Here is a 16,519-nt window from a genome sequence, read left to right as displayed (position 1 = left end):
AAAAACACATCTCTCCTTGTACATCATTTTCTATAGCCCCCTAAACATCAAAATGGCTCTCTGATGCGCTTGCTCCACTATGTCAGTGTCTCTTCTGTGTTGGGGAGCCCAAAACTGGACACAGCACTAGAAATGTGGTCCCACAAGTGCTAGATAGAGGGAAAGAAGCATCATTTCTCTTCAGCTGCTGGCTACCTTCCTCCTAGTACAGCCCATGATGCAGCTGCCCCTTTTGCCAGAAGTCCAGCTCACTGGTGACTGAGTGCAACTCACTGCTCACAGGGGCATCAAATCCTTTTCTACCAGGCTGCTTCCCAGCCTGCCAGTGCTGCCCTGTGCTGTTCCACGGGTTTATTCCATCCTGGCACTTTGTATTCTCTTCCAGCAATTTTCCTGAGTTCACTGATAGCCCATTTCTAGAGCCTGACAAAGTTCCTTTAAACAGCAGCCCTGCACCCCAGAGTACTGAACACCCCTCCCAGTTCATGTATTTGCAAACCAGCAAGGGATGCACTTGATCCAGTCATCCAAGGTGTTACTGAGAACAAGCATGGTTGGAATCAATCCCTGAGGCAAGCAACTCACACCTCACTGCCAGGTGAGCTTTGTACCAGTAATCACTAGCTTAGAGTTAACGGCTGAGCTGATTTTTCTACCCATCATACTGTCCATTTATTCAGCTCACCAGTTTGGCTGTAGGAGCACTATGTACATTCTTAAAGGCCTTGTAATACAACATCCATTACTCTCAATGGCTTAGCTGGAATTCTCATCACAGACTAGAAGGTAGATGATCCTCCCAGAGCACATGGCACAGAGGATATATAGGTAAAGAAAGCTTATCAGACAGAGATGAGAGGTGGCCAGAGTACATAAGACGCAGTCCCACAGCAACTGTCTCCAACTGGTGCAAACTCAAAAATCCAGAAATCTGGGAAGCCAGAACCAGTTAGTTGCCTGCTGTTCTTGCATTTTCTTCTGAAATTTTGTTGGGAAACTTCTCTTTCCCCAAGGTTTCTGCTCATTGTAAACATGATGCCCTCTAAAATTCAAAAGTAGTTGGGATTTTCATTTTCTCTGTCAGTTGTAGCAAGTTCTCATGCAAATGCAACAACACTGGAAGAGCAAGATTTAGAGTATATGTCCTTCTCACTCATTGCCTGAAATTAACAGATTTCTTCACTAAAATACACAAAGCCTGTTTAAATTTTTGCCATGCTAAGCCACACATGAATTTTTCTTTTCAATGTCATATGAAAAATGTTCCAAGACAAAAACATTTCTCTGTCATCATGTGAGTCATCATAGCACTGACTTACATTCACATCTCCCAATGAGTTCCTCAGTTTTGCTTTCAGTTGCACTGCTACAGAATGAAGTATTCATACAAAGAAGAGAGGAAAGCTGCACTAGGATTTCACTGTACATAGGTGATGCTGCTGAAAATATACAAATGCTGACTGCTTATGAAGATTTTTAAAGCAAAAATAAATTAGTGAGGCAATAGGAGAGGCAAATGGCTTTTGAAACCCATCCATATGCACTCATGTAATGCTAAGTTTTGTGAAACACTGTGCAAGGATGTACCATATGTCAGATTGCAGAACAGGCTCTGACACTACCAGTTTCATACACTTAATAACAAGTATTAAAACTTCAACCATTTCTAGTGACTGTGACAAGATGCTTGAATATCAGACTGTCTCCTCTGCTTTCCACAGCCAGCCATCTTAAGATGAGAGTTGCCATAATACTTTAAATTTATGTGCTGATTAGTTTTCTTAAAGCAGTGTTAGCAGCAGCAGTCCCACTGTTGTGCTGAATGGGCAGTTTTCTTTTTAGCATTAATTTCCAGGTTTCTAAGAACATGTAATACCCAAAGCTAGTTAGTATATTTCGAAGAGGCAGCAGGGAAGCAAAAAGAAAACAAGAAAACACTTCTTAATAGGCTCAAGACTTTTTGGAATTGTTAGCTTCACAAAACCCAAAGAAAACTGAATTTGTACAAAACCAGGTAACTTGTTTATTTCCATCTAACGGCAAAATTAAAATAAAACAACATTTCTAATACTTGCAGTTATGGTCTGTAGGGACTATGAATCATTCCAAGTGTTTTATTTGAGGAATAGATGGTTTTAAGTAACAATCAAATGTAGTGTTGAGGAAATGCTCCTATTCATCTACAGTTTTTAACTGAAAGAGGAATGTGGTATTGAGGATATGTTCCTAATTAATCTAGACAGTTCTAGATCACAATCTCCTCTTGAAGCCTTGATGTCTATCAATTGCTGCTTAGAATGACAGGAGAGAGGTTATTAGATTTTACTAGTATTTATTCTTCTGTTTTTTAAGAAATAAAAGAATGGGAAGAAAACAAAAATGCAAGCATAATTTTATTTGGGGAGAAATTTAAAAGGAAAAAACAACCCCAACCTAAATTCTAACATAGTTTATATGTTCAAGAATAAAAGTTGTCAGTAAAAATGCCAACAGTATGTAAAAGGGAGACAACTCATGGTTGTTGTGGGAAACAGTAAATTTGAATCCTTCACTTTGTGTATTCCAAAGCAGATGTTCAGCTGCTATAAATCAGCAAAACTCTCTGACCCTTAATTTCTTAACCACACGAATATGCTGAGGATATTTTTTTTTCACTGAATTCAGTTAAGCTAAGTAGCAGTACTCTGGCTATTCTAAGAACTACAACACCCTCTATTGGGCAAAGAATTTTCATTCAAATATGGAAAACCAGTTTATTTCAATGATCCAAAGCAACCACTGGTTGCATTCTTCCAAAGGTTGAGCTTGAGTGCATGATGCACATACATAGTCTATACAAATAAGCTATTTCTAAATATAATGATGTATAAAATCCTATTATTTATTTTAGTGTGAAAACATTTTATAAAAAGAAAGTAGGAATTAATCTTTTGATGAAAGAAAAGACCATCTCAACTCAATAATGAGGTTACTCTTGAACCCCCTTTCCCTGAATTTTTTCGTTTGATGGGTGCTTTTCTCAGTACTGCCCAACATCTCCTCTGGACAAATCAGTGTTTCCAATATGGGTGCTCCTTTTTAATCTGATCCTTGCATTCTTCCTTATGTATTCTTAAAATATCCTAAGTATGTGATACTTTTTAAGGTTGCACTGTCACAGACCCAAAGAACTTACAGATTCTTGCAGAGAGAGTATCAGTATGAAAGCAGATAGTATTTTCAGATGCCTCTGTGAAAAGAGATGAAATAATGAATTTTCATCACAAATCAGAAGGATACAATGTCATACAGGAAGAAATAGATTGTTGCAAAAATAAAAAATCAGTAACATTTAGATTAATACTCGTGAGAGAAAACAATGGTTTAGGATGGAAAATTTATGAAAAAGGCAAGCATAATTAAACAGAAGTATTGTAGATGAAGGGGAGATGAGAACCAGTGTGTCAGGGTTTTAAAAAAGAGGATTGTGAAACAGAAAACCTGTAAAAGTAAGAAAAATAATTTAAAAGAGCAAGACACTTAAATGGGCAAATGGTTTTGATTGCCACACTTAGAGAAGGAGTTGTCCATCCCTTTAGTACAGACCACTTTCTGAGTATCTGTTTTCTACTATCAGCCCTCTGAACCACCTCTTCATTCTGCATTCTCCCAACATATCACCTGCTTGGAAACAAAACCTCCCCAGTCAAACCAACTTTCCAAGATAAAAAGTAAAGTCAGTCTAAACATACTGGGGGCATCTTCTGCTGGAAACTAGTCCTTTTAGAAGACTGGAAGTTTCCTGTTTAGTTTTGACTAAATAATGCATATTTAATTCTTTTAACATTTCAGTGCAAGTAACATATTTCAATTCAGCTTTTTTTGAAATCAGAAATTCAGTTCCTTGTATCAAATAATATTTTAGTTGGAAATGCAGTTCACATTACTAAATTTGATGAATTTAAATGCCTTTTATCTTTCCTTTTGTGCATTGTCACTGCCAGGTAAACTCTGCAATTAACCAGAGGATACTGACTGCACAGCAAGTTATTAGCCCACTGGATAATTTGGCTTTAAGCTTGCCTGAGCCACTTCTAACTAATAATGCCAGAGGTATAGTATTATTATCACTGTGTTGGAACTTGTCATCCTTAATTTAATTATACTCCTAATAGCCTTAATAACTACAGACTTTTTTCCTTGCCAATTACAATGTCATTTTTTTTCTTTTTCTCATAAAAAAATTGAAGCCCATTATCCAAAGCATGTGCTGAGAGCTACACACTGAGTGACCATGTAAGGATAATGGATGTTTAAATTCACCTGTCTTTGTAAGATCATTTTATCTGAAAATAACAGAGAACCTCAGGATGCTTTGGGAGGGAAAAGATGACTCTTGTCTTTAAGCAACATGAAATTGTGATGGTAACTTGCAAAAAATGAATAAATGACTGTTTCTGAAATAGTCCATTTTCTTCTTCCATACACCTATGAATCCTAAATGAAATGCAACAGTGAGTAGAATGGTTAAGTTCTGATGTAGATTGTACTAGGAGTACAGGGATATTCACTCACTGGTGTTTCTGCAAATGATGGAGTTTTAGCTCCAGCAGTTTTAAACAGCTTACCTAAAACTAATTTATTGTCTATAGCATTAAGACACTATTTATATATATGTTATATATATATAAGAAATAATATATGGTATATACACAAGAGAAAACTTTTTTACCGTGCTATCAAAAAAAGTTGTGATTCTCCTGAAACTCCTTCCCATTTCACAAAGATGTCAGTCCTAAGCATTCACGTGCACAGGACAATCACTGGCTTTAGTCTCATCAACAGATTCTGAGGGCAAATACCTACTATGAAATTGCCCTTTTCCTCTCTTCCATAATTTCAGTAGGAGCCAGTAAACTAAGAAATTTTTCCACCTAACACTAATTCATCATTTCAAAAGAGGAAATAAGAAACACGAGAGCTTCCTGTTTCTTAGACTTAAACTCATCTTCTCAGTGAAGACATAGCTTAAAATAAAAGTTTTACCTTCTTCTCAAAACAAGGAGGCCTAAGGACAGACAAAAGGGACCCTGAAAATGTCAGGGCCATAAGATGTCTCTTGACACCTGAAGACACCTAAATTTTGGGTCCCAATTTTCCTCCCAGTCTTTACCCTGGCAGAAAGCACCTTAATCTGCTCTAGATTGGAGGCTCTTTTCCTTTGCCAGACAAAACCCTAATTAGACCACCCCAATTCAGGATGGGTACATTGAGCAGATAAGCATGACCATGTTCTTATCTCTTCCATATAGTGCCCCACTGTCTGACCTCAGCACAAAACAGGGATCAGCATCTCTTTTCACCACCACTTTGCCATCACTGCTACTACAATTACCTTAACCTCTTCAGTGAAAAACAGTTGGAAGAATGAATGTCAGCCGCAGTCCAAAACTTGCTTCTGCCACAAGGAATCAGCATTCTGTAAGCTGGTGACATTCATCATTCCTCAAACACAGATGTGTACACAATGGAATTTTGAGCATGACTTCTGATATTAAAATTTCTCCTCAGTGATCACCCTGAGAGAAAATAGTTATATAGTACTTCATGTTGTACTATAAACAAAGTTCAGATAGATTCACACCAGTAGGAAGTAGGCATCCAGCCCCAACAGGTAGACAGCTAAACATTTTCGTGATTTGGTTCAACAACATTTTCTAGCCTACCACAAGATTCAATATAGTAACATTTTTGCTATACAGATCTGATTGATAGACTGATTTTTGTTTTGCTGGGTTGAGAGGGCGGAAGCACAGGGTGAAGTAATTAAAAGAGGGGAGTAAACAGAAAAGGGAACTATAGAAAACTTTAATACACATTTTTACCTCCTCAGAACAATTTAGTAATATAACACCATTGCAATTCCCTGTGGATCTGTATGAGCTAAGTAGCCTGCCATTAATTAATATATTTGTTTTTCCTACCACCCATACCAGCTTTTTTAAAGACAAATAAGGCAGAACTATATCAGTGTAGATGAAATATACTGAGATATGTCTGGCAAAAATCTACAATGTCTGTAACTTCCACTGCTGTCTGTCAACAGTTCATTGCAGTAAACCCATAAATTCTCAAGAAAAAGTTTCATGAAGAGATTTAATTCTTTAAAAATATATTAAGTAAACCAAATAGGACTGCGCACTTAGAGACTATATGCTTGTGTTCTTTACCTACTCCTGTCAAGCAAATAACTGTTCGAAGATGTAACATACTGCAATCAACAGAATCAAGCTAATCTGAATTTGGATCAGAGATGAGAAGAGAGAGAACAGTATCTGCTATGTTTTCCTAAAACCCCAAACCCAGCACACTAGTCCGCAGAGACAATCAGCTGCACAAAAAAAAAAAAAAGAGCTGCACCTTAAGTCACCAAACCAACCACATGATGGCAGTCCAACATTAAAAAAGAAAAGAAAAACCCATGCATTTAAGAGAAACTATTTGAAAATGTAGTATAAAATAGATATATATTATTCATTATATAACCAAAAAATGCTGCAGAGCAGTAATTTTCAGTCTTTCTCTGTTTGCACACCTCTAAATACTTGAACAACTTAAAGACTCAAAATGCAGATAAATATGCTGTTCACCTTCCATGAAGCCCTGACTTCATAGACAAATTTTTACATCCCAGAGTTCACAGAAAAAGGATTTAAATACCAGTTTCATAATTTCAGAAAATACTATTTTGAAGCAGTAGTATGCATTTCTGCACTCTCTTTGTTAAGAGTTCTGACTTAATTCACATACATTTATTTCTCAAATCCACCATAGCTGTCAATGTGCTATTGTACAACTGAGCTTGTAGTTTCTTCTAATCATACTTTTTAGTTTTCTCCTCACTAACTGAAACTCAGCTATTTACCCAAACTCACACACAAAGCTTCCTGTCCAAATCTTTGATAGGCATATGCAACACAACATTATCTTATGAATGCCCAACACCTATAAGAAACTGATGACATCCAGTCTCATTTTCTTGGATTCAGTATTTGCTACAGTCGATATATAGTTTGATTTGTACCATTTTTATTAGTGAGGCTAATGATTTCAGTGATATTTCATGGTATTTCCAAAATAATTTCCCAATGCTTCTCCTAACCAGCATGACAGATTGTTCCAGTTGGCACATATCCCCAGAATTGCTCCCTTGTTCCTAGATGAATTAATTTTTATTTGTCTATATTGAATTGCATGTTCTGTATGCCAACCAAATCCGGATGGGCGAAATCATTTAACATCTTGTGTCTCTCATTACTGTCTTTGCTTTTGCCAGTATTGTGAGTAACTCTGAAAATGTGTTTTCTCAAACCAAATTATATGGATCAAATTAGCAATATCAGAGTTCACATCAGTTGCTGGTGAGAGAATTTTTACACAATACAATGCATTAGCAAAAAACCAGTCACTGTTAAACAAAAATACTGCTGCTGCAGCAAAATGTGGCAATTTGCCATTCTAACTCAGGTTGGAAATACAGATTTAAATTTCTATTGTGTTGTTACAGGAGATATGAGCTGCCAGGTCACCTGCAGGTCTGTAATCACGGATTTGAAGAATGCTTATCAGCAGTCTTCCACTCCATGGTGACAAAATAAATTTGTTGTACTTTAATTTAGAGCACATTAAACTGTGGAATCTCTTCTGGCTCACAGCTCCCTGGGTTGCGACTCAGCTTTTCCTTACATGTGGAAAAGTTTCACTGTGAATACCTGTTTCTACCTATGAAGGCAAAGGGCTTCATTTTCCACAATCACTGCAGAATCATAGAATCATTTAGGCTGGAAAAGACCTACAAGATAAAGGTCAACTTTGATCACCACCTTGTGAACCAGACCATGGCACTGAGTCTGGCCGTTTATCTCGAACGCCTCTAGGGATGGACACTCCACCACCTCTCTGGGCAGTCCACTCCAATGCTTGATGACCTTCTCCATAAACAATTCTTTCTTATGTCCAATCTGAACCTATCCCATTGCAGCTTGAGACTGTGTCCTCTCATCCTGTCGCTGGTTGCTTGGGAGAAGAGCTCACTTCTCACCTGGCTACCACCTCCTTTCAGGTAGCTGTAGAAAGTGATAAGGCCCGTCCTGAGCCTCCTCTTCTCCGGGCTAAACATCCTCAGCTCCCTCAGCCACTCTTCATGACTCACGCTCTGAACCCTTCCCTGGCCTCATTGCCCTTCTGTGGAGACACACAAGGTTTTTATCGGAGTCATGATCCATGACACCAGAGATGGAAGAGAAGGAGGAGCTTCTCCAGCCTTTTGGTGTTTCTGTGTGGTGCCATACATCTCCTCTGCTGTACAGCAGTGGCCATCACCCCATCGCAGGTTCAGCACCCTTGTTTTACAGTGCCTTCTTCCCTCTCTCTACTGAATTGTTTTTCAGATTGCATCCATAACAATATAATTTTTTTTTCCCTATGAAAAGCCCAGGGATGTGAAAAGCTGGCCTAAAACTTGCACTTCTTTCCTCTGCCTTGTATAGCCTTCCTATTAATGGATATAGTCTGAAATTTGTTGAGCTGACTTACACTTGCACCATGGCATCATTTTGATGATTTGTTTTCTGAAAAACTTCACATGTATATACAACAACACACTTTAAAATAAACGTACTTTGGTATTTTACTCCTGCTTATGGGATGTTTACAATTTGAAGTCTGGTATACCTTGTATTAAACTCAAAGTACTACAACAAAATTAGTTTTTTACTGCACTAATGATTTGAAACACACAAAACCTAGCAACATGATGGCATGTTATACTATGTACAGAACTCAATTTTGTTGTCATGATGCCTTTAATTCTAATTAAATTCCTTCTCATTGTTTGAAGTTCTTTGTTTATGCTAAAAATCAAAAAGTGTCCATTATAATTGCATTGTTTATTCCTAGAATCAATTCTGATAATCAATATTGAAGGAAATTGATGACTTGTCCATAATTATTCAGAAAATGCTTAACTGTGCATATACTTGAAAACATTTGAAAATCAGAAGTACAATCACCCCATCTTCTGATCAATTTGTGGTATGACATGTCAAAAAACTCAGAAACACACTTGATATTGGTTATTTCCATATTTAATTCAGAATGATTGCACATGTAACAGCCTCAATATGTGCTCAATCTTTATAAAAACACCAAGTGTATGATGAAAGACAAGGAACTACTGGAGAGAGTCCAGTGGTGGGCCACACAAATGATTAATAGACTGGAGCATCTCTCACACAAGGAGGGACTGCTGGAACTGGGCCTATTCAGTCTAGAGAAGACTGAAAGGGAATTTAATCAATGTATATAAATGACGTATAAATACCTCAAAGGTGGGTGTCAAGAGGGTGGTGCCAGGCTCTTTTCAGTGGTGCCCAGTGACAAGATGAGGAGCAATAGCCCTAAACTGAAACACAAAAAGTTCCACTCAACGTGAAGTAGGATTTTTTTACATTGGGGGTTTCAAGAGCACTGGCACATGCTGCCCAGGGAGGTCATGAAGTCTTTCACTGAAGACATTCAAAACCCACCTGGAAACGTTCCTGTCACGGGCTCCAGGTGACTCTGCCTTACAAAGGGCTTGGACAAATTGATGTGGAGATTGTCGAAGGGGAGATTCAGATTAGATTATTAGAGAAAACTTTTTCACCCTTAGGGTGGCACTGGAATAAGCTGCCCAGGGAGGTGGTGGAGTCAGCATGCCGAAGTGTTTAACAGGTGTCAGGCTCTGCCGCCTGGTGATGCGGTTTGGGGGTTACGGTGGCGGTGCTGGGTGATGGTTGGCTTGATGCTCGTAAAGGTCTCTTCCAACGCCGATGATTCCACGATTCTCTAATTCTATCTCCAGAGCTCCCTTCCAACCCTACCGATACAGTAATTGTTTAGGAAAGTGGCCGCTACACCGCAGCTCTATTTCGGCTGCACAGCGCAGAAAGAAGCACCAGAAGCACCAATACACGACAGTTTCACCTCCGGAACCTTCAAGTGAAAAGGCCGCTCCCAAAGGGAACAGCCCTGTCCCGGATTTGTCACAGCACTGACCAGCCCCACACGCCCGCGGAAGCACCAGGGCCTGCTGGGGAAGCGGAAGGGCCGCCCCGCCGCGCCGCGCCCCGCCCGGCCCCGGCCCGCCCGGCCCGCCCGGCCCGGCCCCGCCCCGCCCGCGCGGCCCCGCCCCTGCCTCGCCTGCGCAGGGGCCGCCGGAGCCGCCGGAGCCGCCGCGCCCGCCCGGCGCCGGGGCCGCCGCCGCCCCGCCATGTCCGAGGCGGGCCAGGAGCTCGTCCACCTGGTGTGGGGCAAGAAGGCCGGGCCCCGCGGGCTGGCCGACACCATCTTCTGCCGCTGGGCGCAAGGTACCTGCGTGCGCCGTGCCCCGCCGGCCCTTCCCGCCTCGCTGCCCGCCCGCCGGGCACACCGCAGCTCCCGCGCCGCCCCCGCGCTGTGGGTCCCTGTGCCTGAGGGGCGCCGTGCCCTGGGCGCTGCTCGTGTGCCGGCGGCACCTCGGCGCTGGCCCACGCGGGAAAATGATGCAGCAGCTTCCCTTGCTCAATAATTATTTTGGTTTTTTGCAGCATAATCGTCTTTAGCCACACATTCTCACAGGAACTTAAAATTGTGTAGAAAAGGATCTGAATTTATTAAATATAGCAGCGTGTTATGTCGTGATTTTACATAGCTTGTGGAAACGAACATAAGTTGTGCTTTGGTTTTGGTTTTTTTGTGAAGAATATATGAGTCACAAATGCCAAAAGCGGGGCCAAACTTGGACAGAGACCCACAGATTTGTTTTTTGAACTGGTTATTTGGCCGTGGAAGCAGGTGCATGCCAGTACTAGGAAATGCCAAGAGATAAAGGACCAGTAACGCTGGAACGTGTGGTATTTATAAGGTGTTTTTTCTGTGTTTAAGTTGTACAGCCAATGCATGCTTTCTTCTTGATGGAAGCTTGTTGGTGATCGTTAAAAGTGCAATTGCAAAGCTTACATATAAGAATTATATGCAAGTAATCAGTCTGTGTACCTGTCCTGGCTGAAAGAAGGGAATAGTAGCCTTCTCTATAACTTACTGGAGGCTTTGAGGAATTCTACTAATGGTTCATGTTCATGATAAAACTGTTGATTCCCGGAGAAAATTCATGATAGTGCGATTTTTAGATTAAAAAAATGCATCCAGGTCTCAGGTTAAAGTTGCTTGAAACTTAGTTTCTTAGTGTTCTATGTTTCTTTTTATTTATTTTTTTTTTAACAAGGGTGTTGTCTTGAAACTTAGTTTCTTAGTGTACTCTGTTTCTTTTTATTTTTTTAACAAGGGTGTTGTCATCTACATAGTTTCAGTAGATTTGGGAACTTCGTAGCTGCTCCCCACTACTGGATATTTTTTTCCCCTGTGTTTATCTGTCTTCAGATACTTCAGTGATAAATAGTTAGGTAAAAAGGCCAAATTCCTTCTAAGATCTAGAATTTAAGCAGGCACAGCAAAGCCATTGCTTCTCCTAATAAAATTGCTTATTGAAATGTAACTACTTTCTGAAATATCTCTAAGTTTTGGTAATGTTGCGGTTTCATTACAAAGTCAGAAAAGAAGAATTGGTGTTAAAAGTTTATTTCTTTAACTGGTAATGTTGGATTGCCACAATTGAAGTTTTAGAGATAGTTTGTATGAGCAATTTCAGCAGTTTCAAAATTTATTGAAATGTGTGCTATAATGCACTGTACTTGTGGAAAAGGTCTCTGGAGTTCTTGGTGGCTTCTGCAGTGGAGCTATTTCCAATCTGTCTTTAGGGAAAGTCCTGTGACTAGAAAGTGTAGTGCATCTGTTCCCTTCTCTGTATCCTTCTCAATGTAATCAATTTTGTGTAGCAAAACCCCATGACATTAAGTTAGACTGTTTGGAGGTCTTGTGCTCAGAACCAAAACAGTCAATTCCAGTTCACTTACCTTGTGTAGCTGCATAATACTTTCACCCAGCTTTCAGTTTCTATTTTGTTGATAAAATTCTGCAGCATTTACTTGCTGCAAAGGAGGCCCCATCAGCACTGACTCATCAAGATTTAAAAGGAAAAAAACCCAAACAAATATATCAAGTTTTATTATTTCCAAAGACTTGAAAGTTTAAAAGATAGACCCTGTTCCACATTAAAAGTGCTGAAAGCACCAAACAACTAGTTTGGTGTTGGGTTTTTTTTGTTTGTTTTTATTGCTTTTGATTGTAGTGCCAGCAGTGGCATTTATTTTGGATACTTGCTGAGCATCATCTGATCCTGTCTCAAACCCTTTGGAAGCTGAGAGCTATGATTTTCATTTGGAAAGAAAACTAGGCAATTGGGAGGCTGTTGAGGAACATAAGACTGATAGCTGTCAGTTTCTCAGTGGAGACAGCGCATTCCAGGAATCCTGTTGTGCACCACACTCCTTGACCATCATACTCATTTGAAGACTGGCTGATTTGCCAGCAGTTAGAGAACTGACCCAGCTCATGTGGATGTGCTGTTGGAAGTTAGAGGCAGTAATTCCCTCATGTTTCTGCATTGGCAACTTGAAATATATTGGTTTTATTCCAGATCTAAAGACATGGCTGCAAAGTTGTTGTGACCATTTTTATGTGGAGTTCTTTACAGAATTTTTGTCTTTATGGTTGCAGCAGAATTTGCAGTTTGAATCTTGTGGATTCCCTTTACCAGATTCCTCAAAGCAGGCACAGGAAAGCTTCAGTCTGCTCTTCAGTGTTTCCTGGCATAGATGTGAGGATTGGGAAGGAGCTGAGAAGATGACTGAACCCTTAAGGAGCATACCTATGTTAAGAATAAATTTCTCCATCGAGCCAAGGGATAAATTTCATGCATAGAACTATTCTTCAGATCATCCCCAAGGCATGAGACATCATGTCTATTCAATATAAGTGTCTGGCAGGCTTGCACACATCATCCTTTCCAAATTACATAAGCTGTGTTCTCACTGGTCTTTGGAAAGAAGGATATGGAATGGTCTTCTCCAGCAAGCATTTAACTGCAAAAACATAGCAGGAAGTACAGTTTGTGTATATGGATGACATACAGTGTAAAAAAGTCCATTTTGTCTGGATTCTCTTCCAGCTTCCAGTTGCCCAGTTTAGTGGTAGCCTACCAGGTGGTTTGTATACATTCCTCAATCCCTTACAGGACTTCCTATCTCTTTATCCACAGCCCATTCAGAGGAGTTTTGTTGTGGTATTGCTGTAGTAAATTCTCTTTTGTTTATGTGGGCAGGAAAATGTTTCTTGTTTGTTGGGGGTTTTTCTCCCCACAAAAAATTTCACAAGTTTTATTTTACTGCCAAGATACACTTGCAAAACCCAAAGCAAAATGTGTATTCATTCTATTCCCAATGCTAGAGGAAAACATTAAGATGTGTTGTAAACCTCATGTTTGGGTAATAATATGTTATTCCAGTGTTTCTGTTAGGCAGTTCTTGTATCCCAAAAGAGAAAGCAAAATGCACCTCTGTGGTGAGAGGTGCCTGAAGTCACTTGGTTTGTTCAGCTTGGAGAAAAGGAGAGTGAGGGGAAACTTCATTGTGGCCTTCAACATGCACACAAGGGGAAGTGAAGGGGCAGGTACTGATCTCTTCACTCTTGTGACCAGTGAGAGGACTTGAGAAAACAACTTGGAGCTGAATCAGAGGAGGTTTCAGTTGAGTATAGGAAAAGTTTTGAAAACCAGAGGATGGTTGAGCACTGGAATGGGCTCCCCTGCTAAGTGGTCACAGCACCAAGCCAGAGTTAAGGAGTTTTTGGACAGCATCGTCAGGCACATGGTGTGACTCTTGAGGTGACGTGCCGGAACAGGAGTTGGGCTTGATGATCCTTGTGGTTCCCTTCCAACTCAACATATTCTTTGGTTCTAGGACAAAAAGTGAATAGTGCAGCATCTTTATGGCTAGATTGAATCAGCAAAGGTTTTTCTGACCTGGTTAGTGTTGCATGCTCTTTGCTAATTCCCTTGTGTGCTTCATTCAGGTAGAATTGCGTTTTGTACGGAGTTAAAATACTGAAGAGACACAGCATCCTTTATGAAATGACAGTTATATCTATGGTGTCTTGGGTGGAAAAAAAAATTTTTAGAAATAAGCTGGTAATAAAAAGATGCAGGAAAGTGGTGGAGTAGTCATAATAGAAGAATGAATGGATTTTGTAGTCCTTTGGACCATGATGTGGCATATTAGATGAAGGACAACAGTGGTTAAGTAAGTCATAGACTCATTTTGGTAAACTGTACATAGAAGATAATTAGATAGATAAAAGAAAGAAATGCCAAATGGGAAAATAAGGAGAGTAAAACTTTGTATTGTGTGATTATAGTGGACAAAGGATATAAAGACAGATTTCTCAGTGTCATTACTCAAAATATTGGACAATGCACTGGCTACCAACAGGAGTCTAGGTCCACTTCATTTCCCTGCCACACTGTCTCACAAGGTTAAAGCAGAGCTGTAGTGATGTTGAAAAAATTGAGTCAGTGCAGCGTTTAATAGGGTTATAAATGACATGGAAGATATATGGTAATGACATTATTTAATGTTTCTTGCAGGGAAATGATGCTAATTATACTAATGGATAAAAGGCAGACAGATTATTTAAAAAAATATTTTGGCTGCATTACATCTTTTTTCTTTTTGAAATTTTATCTTGCGTGAAAAGAGCTATATGATAGGTATGAAAAGCTGAGAGAGAGTAAGCAGAACTTACTCTGGATCAGAGATGCTCATCTTGGTAGCTTAAAAGGTGGCCAGGCCATTCTTACAAATCATAAGGAGGAGTGTAGGGTTGATGAGTGTTTACAGAGATTGCCCAAAATGTGACTATTGTAGAGGGTTAAAAAGGTAAGTGGGTATAGTTTCAGGCTGAGGTAGACTTGAACCCAGCTGGAGTTTGGAATGTTGATTTCTGAAGTTTTACCTGAGCTGATTTGCAATTCTGCAGAACTTTTTTAAAAGAGGAAGATCATACTGCCTGAAGCCCATTTTTTTGCTCAACAGCTTTTAGAATCTTAGTATTTATTAAGCATTAAGCAGCATTTAATAAAAAGTGTTTCCTTGGGTATTTTATCTGTGTTTTGCCTGTGGTTGTATTCTGTGAAATTCTGTGTGATATCAACTTTATATTGTCTGTCTCGAATTTGTATTCATTCTGGTGGATCACTTGATGTTCTTTGTTTTTAGGAAGCAATTTTGAAAAGCAGGGCAGGGTTAAGCTGAGACTATTCATGCCTTCTATAAGAAGTCTGAAGAAAGTGAAGCAAATTCAAGATTTCTTAAGTGTGGTTTAGTGGTACCACACCCAAGTATGTTGTTTTTCTGCAGAAACAAATCATTAAAACAACTAAAAAAGCTCCCTTGTTGAAGTGTGCTTAGAAAGCATGCAGTAACGCTTCAAAGCAGAGAAGGACTTACCTTTTAATATTCTAAGCCTGCACACACCAATTCAGAAAGTTGAAAGGACTGATGATATTTTGTGGTAGGGCATGTTAACAGGGCAGTGAAATGGCATTACTGTAAGCTTTGCTTCAAATAGGAATTAATGGAGCTTCATTGCTACATCAGGTGATGCCAGATCTAAGTATGTAGGCTTGACATAGGCACCTAGGTTTTGGATATAAAATACATCTTTGTAATGCACATTTGCACATGTGGTTAAAAATAACCTGGAGCCTTTGGTCAGATGCAGCAGAAGCCCCATGGCTGCCCTGATCCTTTTTAAAACAAAAAATTCCCATTGTTTTGGAGCATCTACTATTCTGTGATGAAGTATGGCGTACAGAACATGCAGTTGTCTTGTCTCTTGCTGCTTGAGATGATGTACTTGCCATGCTGTAGTGTGGGGGAAAGCGTTTCCTCAGTTCAAATTCACACCCAGGGCTTAGAGTGCTTTTGTTACGGCAGCATGTAATCCTACAGAATTGGGAAGAGGAGAAGTTGTGGGAAAGTAGCATTGAACTTTCTTTCTGCTAAGACTGACACTGTCAGTCCATGACAAGATGCATGTGTGTCCCCTTTCTGCCTGCCCCCACTTGCTTGTGTTTGCTGGTTACTTGCTGACTACAGTTGCATGGTTTCTAGATGACAGTGAACTAGAATGACTTTGGCACAATCTTATCGTTACTTAAAAGGATAATGCAAAACACCACTCACTCTAAGTTGCCATGTGTCAGCTTCATCAAGGTAATTGCATGTGCATTTATCAATGAATAATGAAAGGTATGAATCACCTATTTTAAGACAAGTTTAAGGGCAAGGTGGTAATGAAGCAATTGTGCTCTTATTGCTCCAGTATTTGCTTTATTATGTGACTTTAAGATAATTCTGAAATACAAATTATTAATACAAAGCATTAAAGCTGGAGGGGGAAAATTGGTGATGTTGCATCTCAGTAAATGTAGTGTATCTTCTGTGAAAGAACACCATTAATAATATTTAAGCTACTCAGCATATTTCAGTGTTAATAGGATGTG

At 39.6% G+C, this 16,519-nt stretch overlaps 1 protein-coding gene across 1 annotated transcript in view; it reads left to right on the top strand.

Moving 5' to 3' along the window:
- Positions 1–10,224: 10,224 nt before the first annotated feature.
- MINDY3 (MINDY lysine 48 deubiquitinase 3) overlaps positions 10,225–16,519 on the top strand; it is a 49,727-nt gene continuing 43,432 nt past the window's right edge. The window contains exon 1 of the mRNA XM_084205674.1: positions 10,225–10,388. Within this exon, the coding sequence (XP_084061800.1) occupies positions 10,292–10,388 (97 nt within the window). The 5' untranslated portion in view covers positions 10,225–10,291. The remainder of the gene's footprint in view (positions 10,389–16,519) is intronic.

This window comes from Fringilla coelebs (genome assembly GCF_963513975.1).
Source record: "Fringilla coelebs genome assembly, chromosome: 1".
NCBI classification, from domain to species: domain Eukaryota; kingdom Metazoa; phylum Chordata; class Aves; order Passeriformes; family Fringillidae; genus Fringilla; species Fringilla coelebs.
The sequence above is the reverse complement of the archived record's forward strand: the minus strand, read 5'-3'. Positions and strand labels throughout refer to the sequence as shown.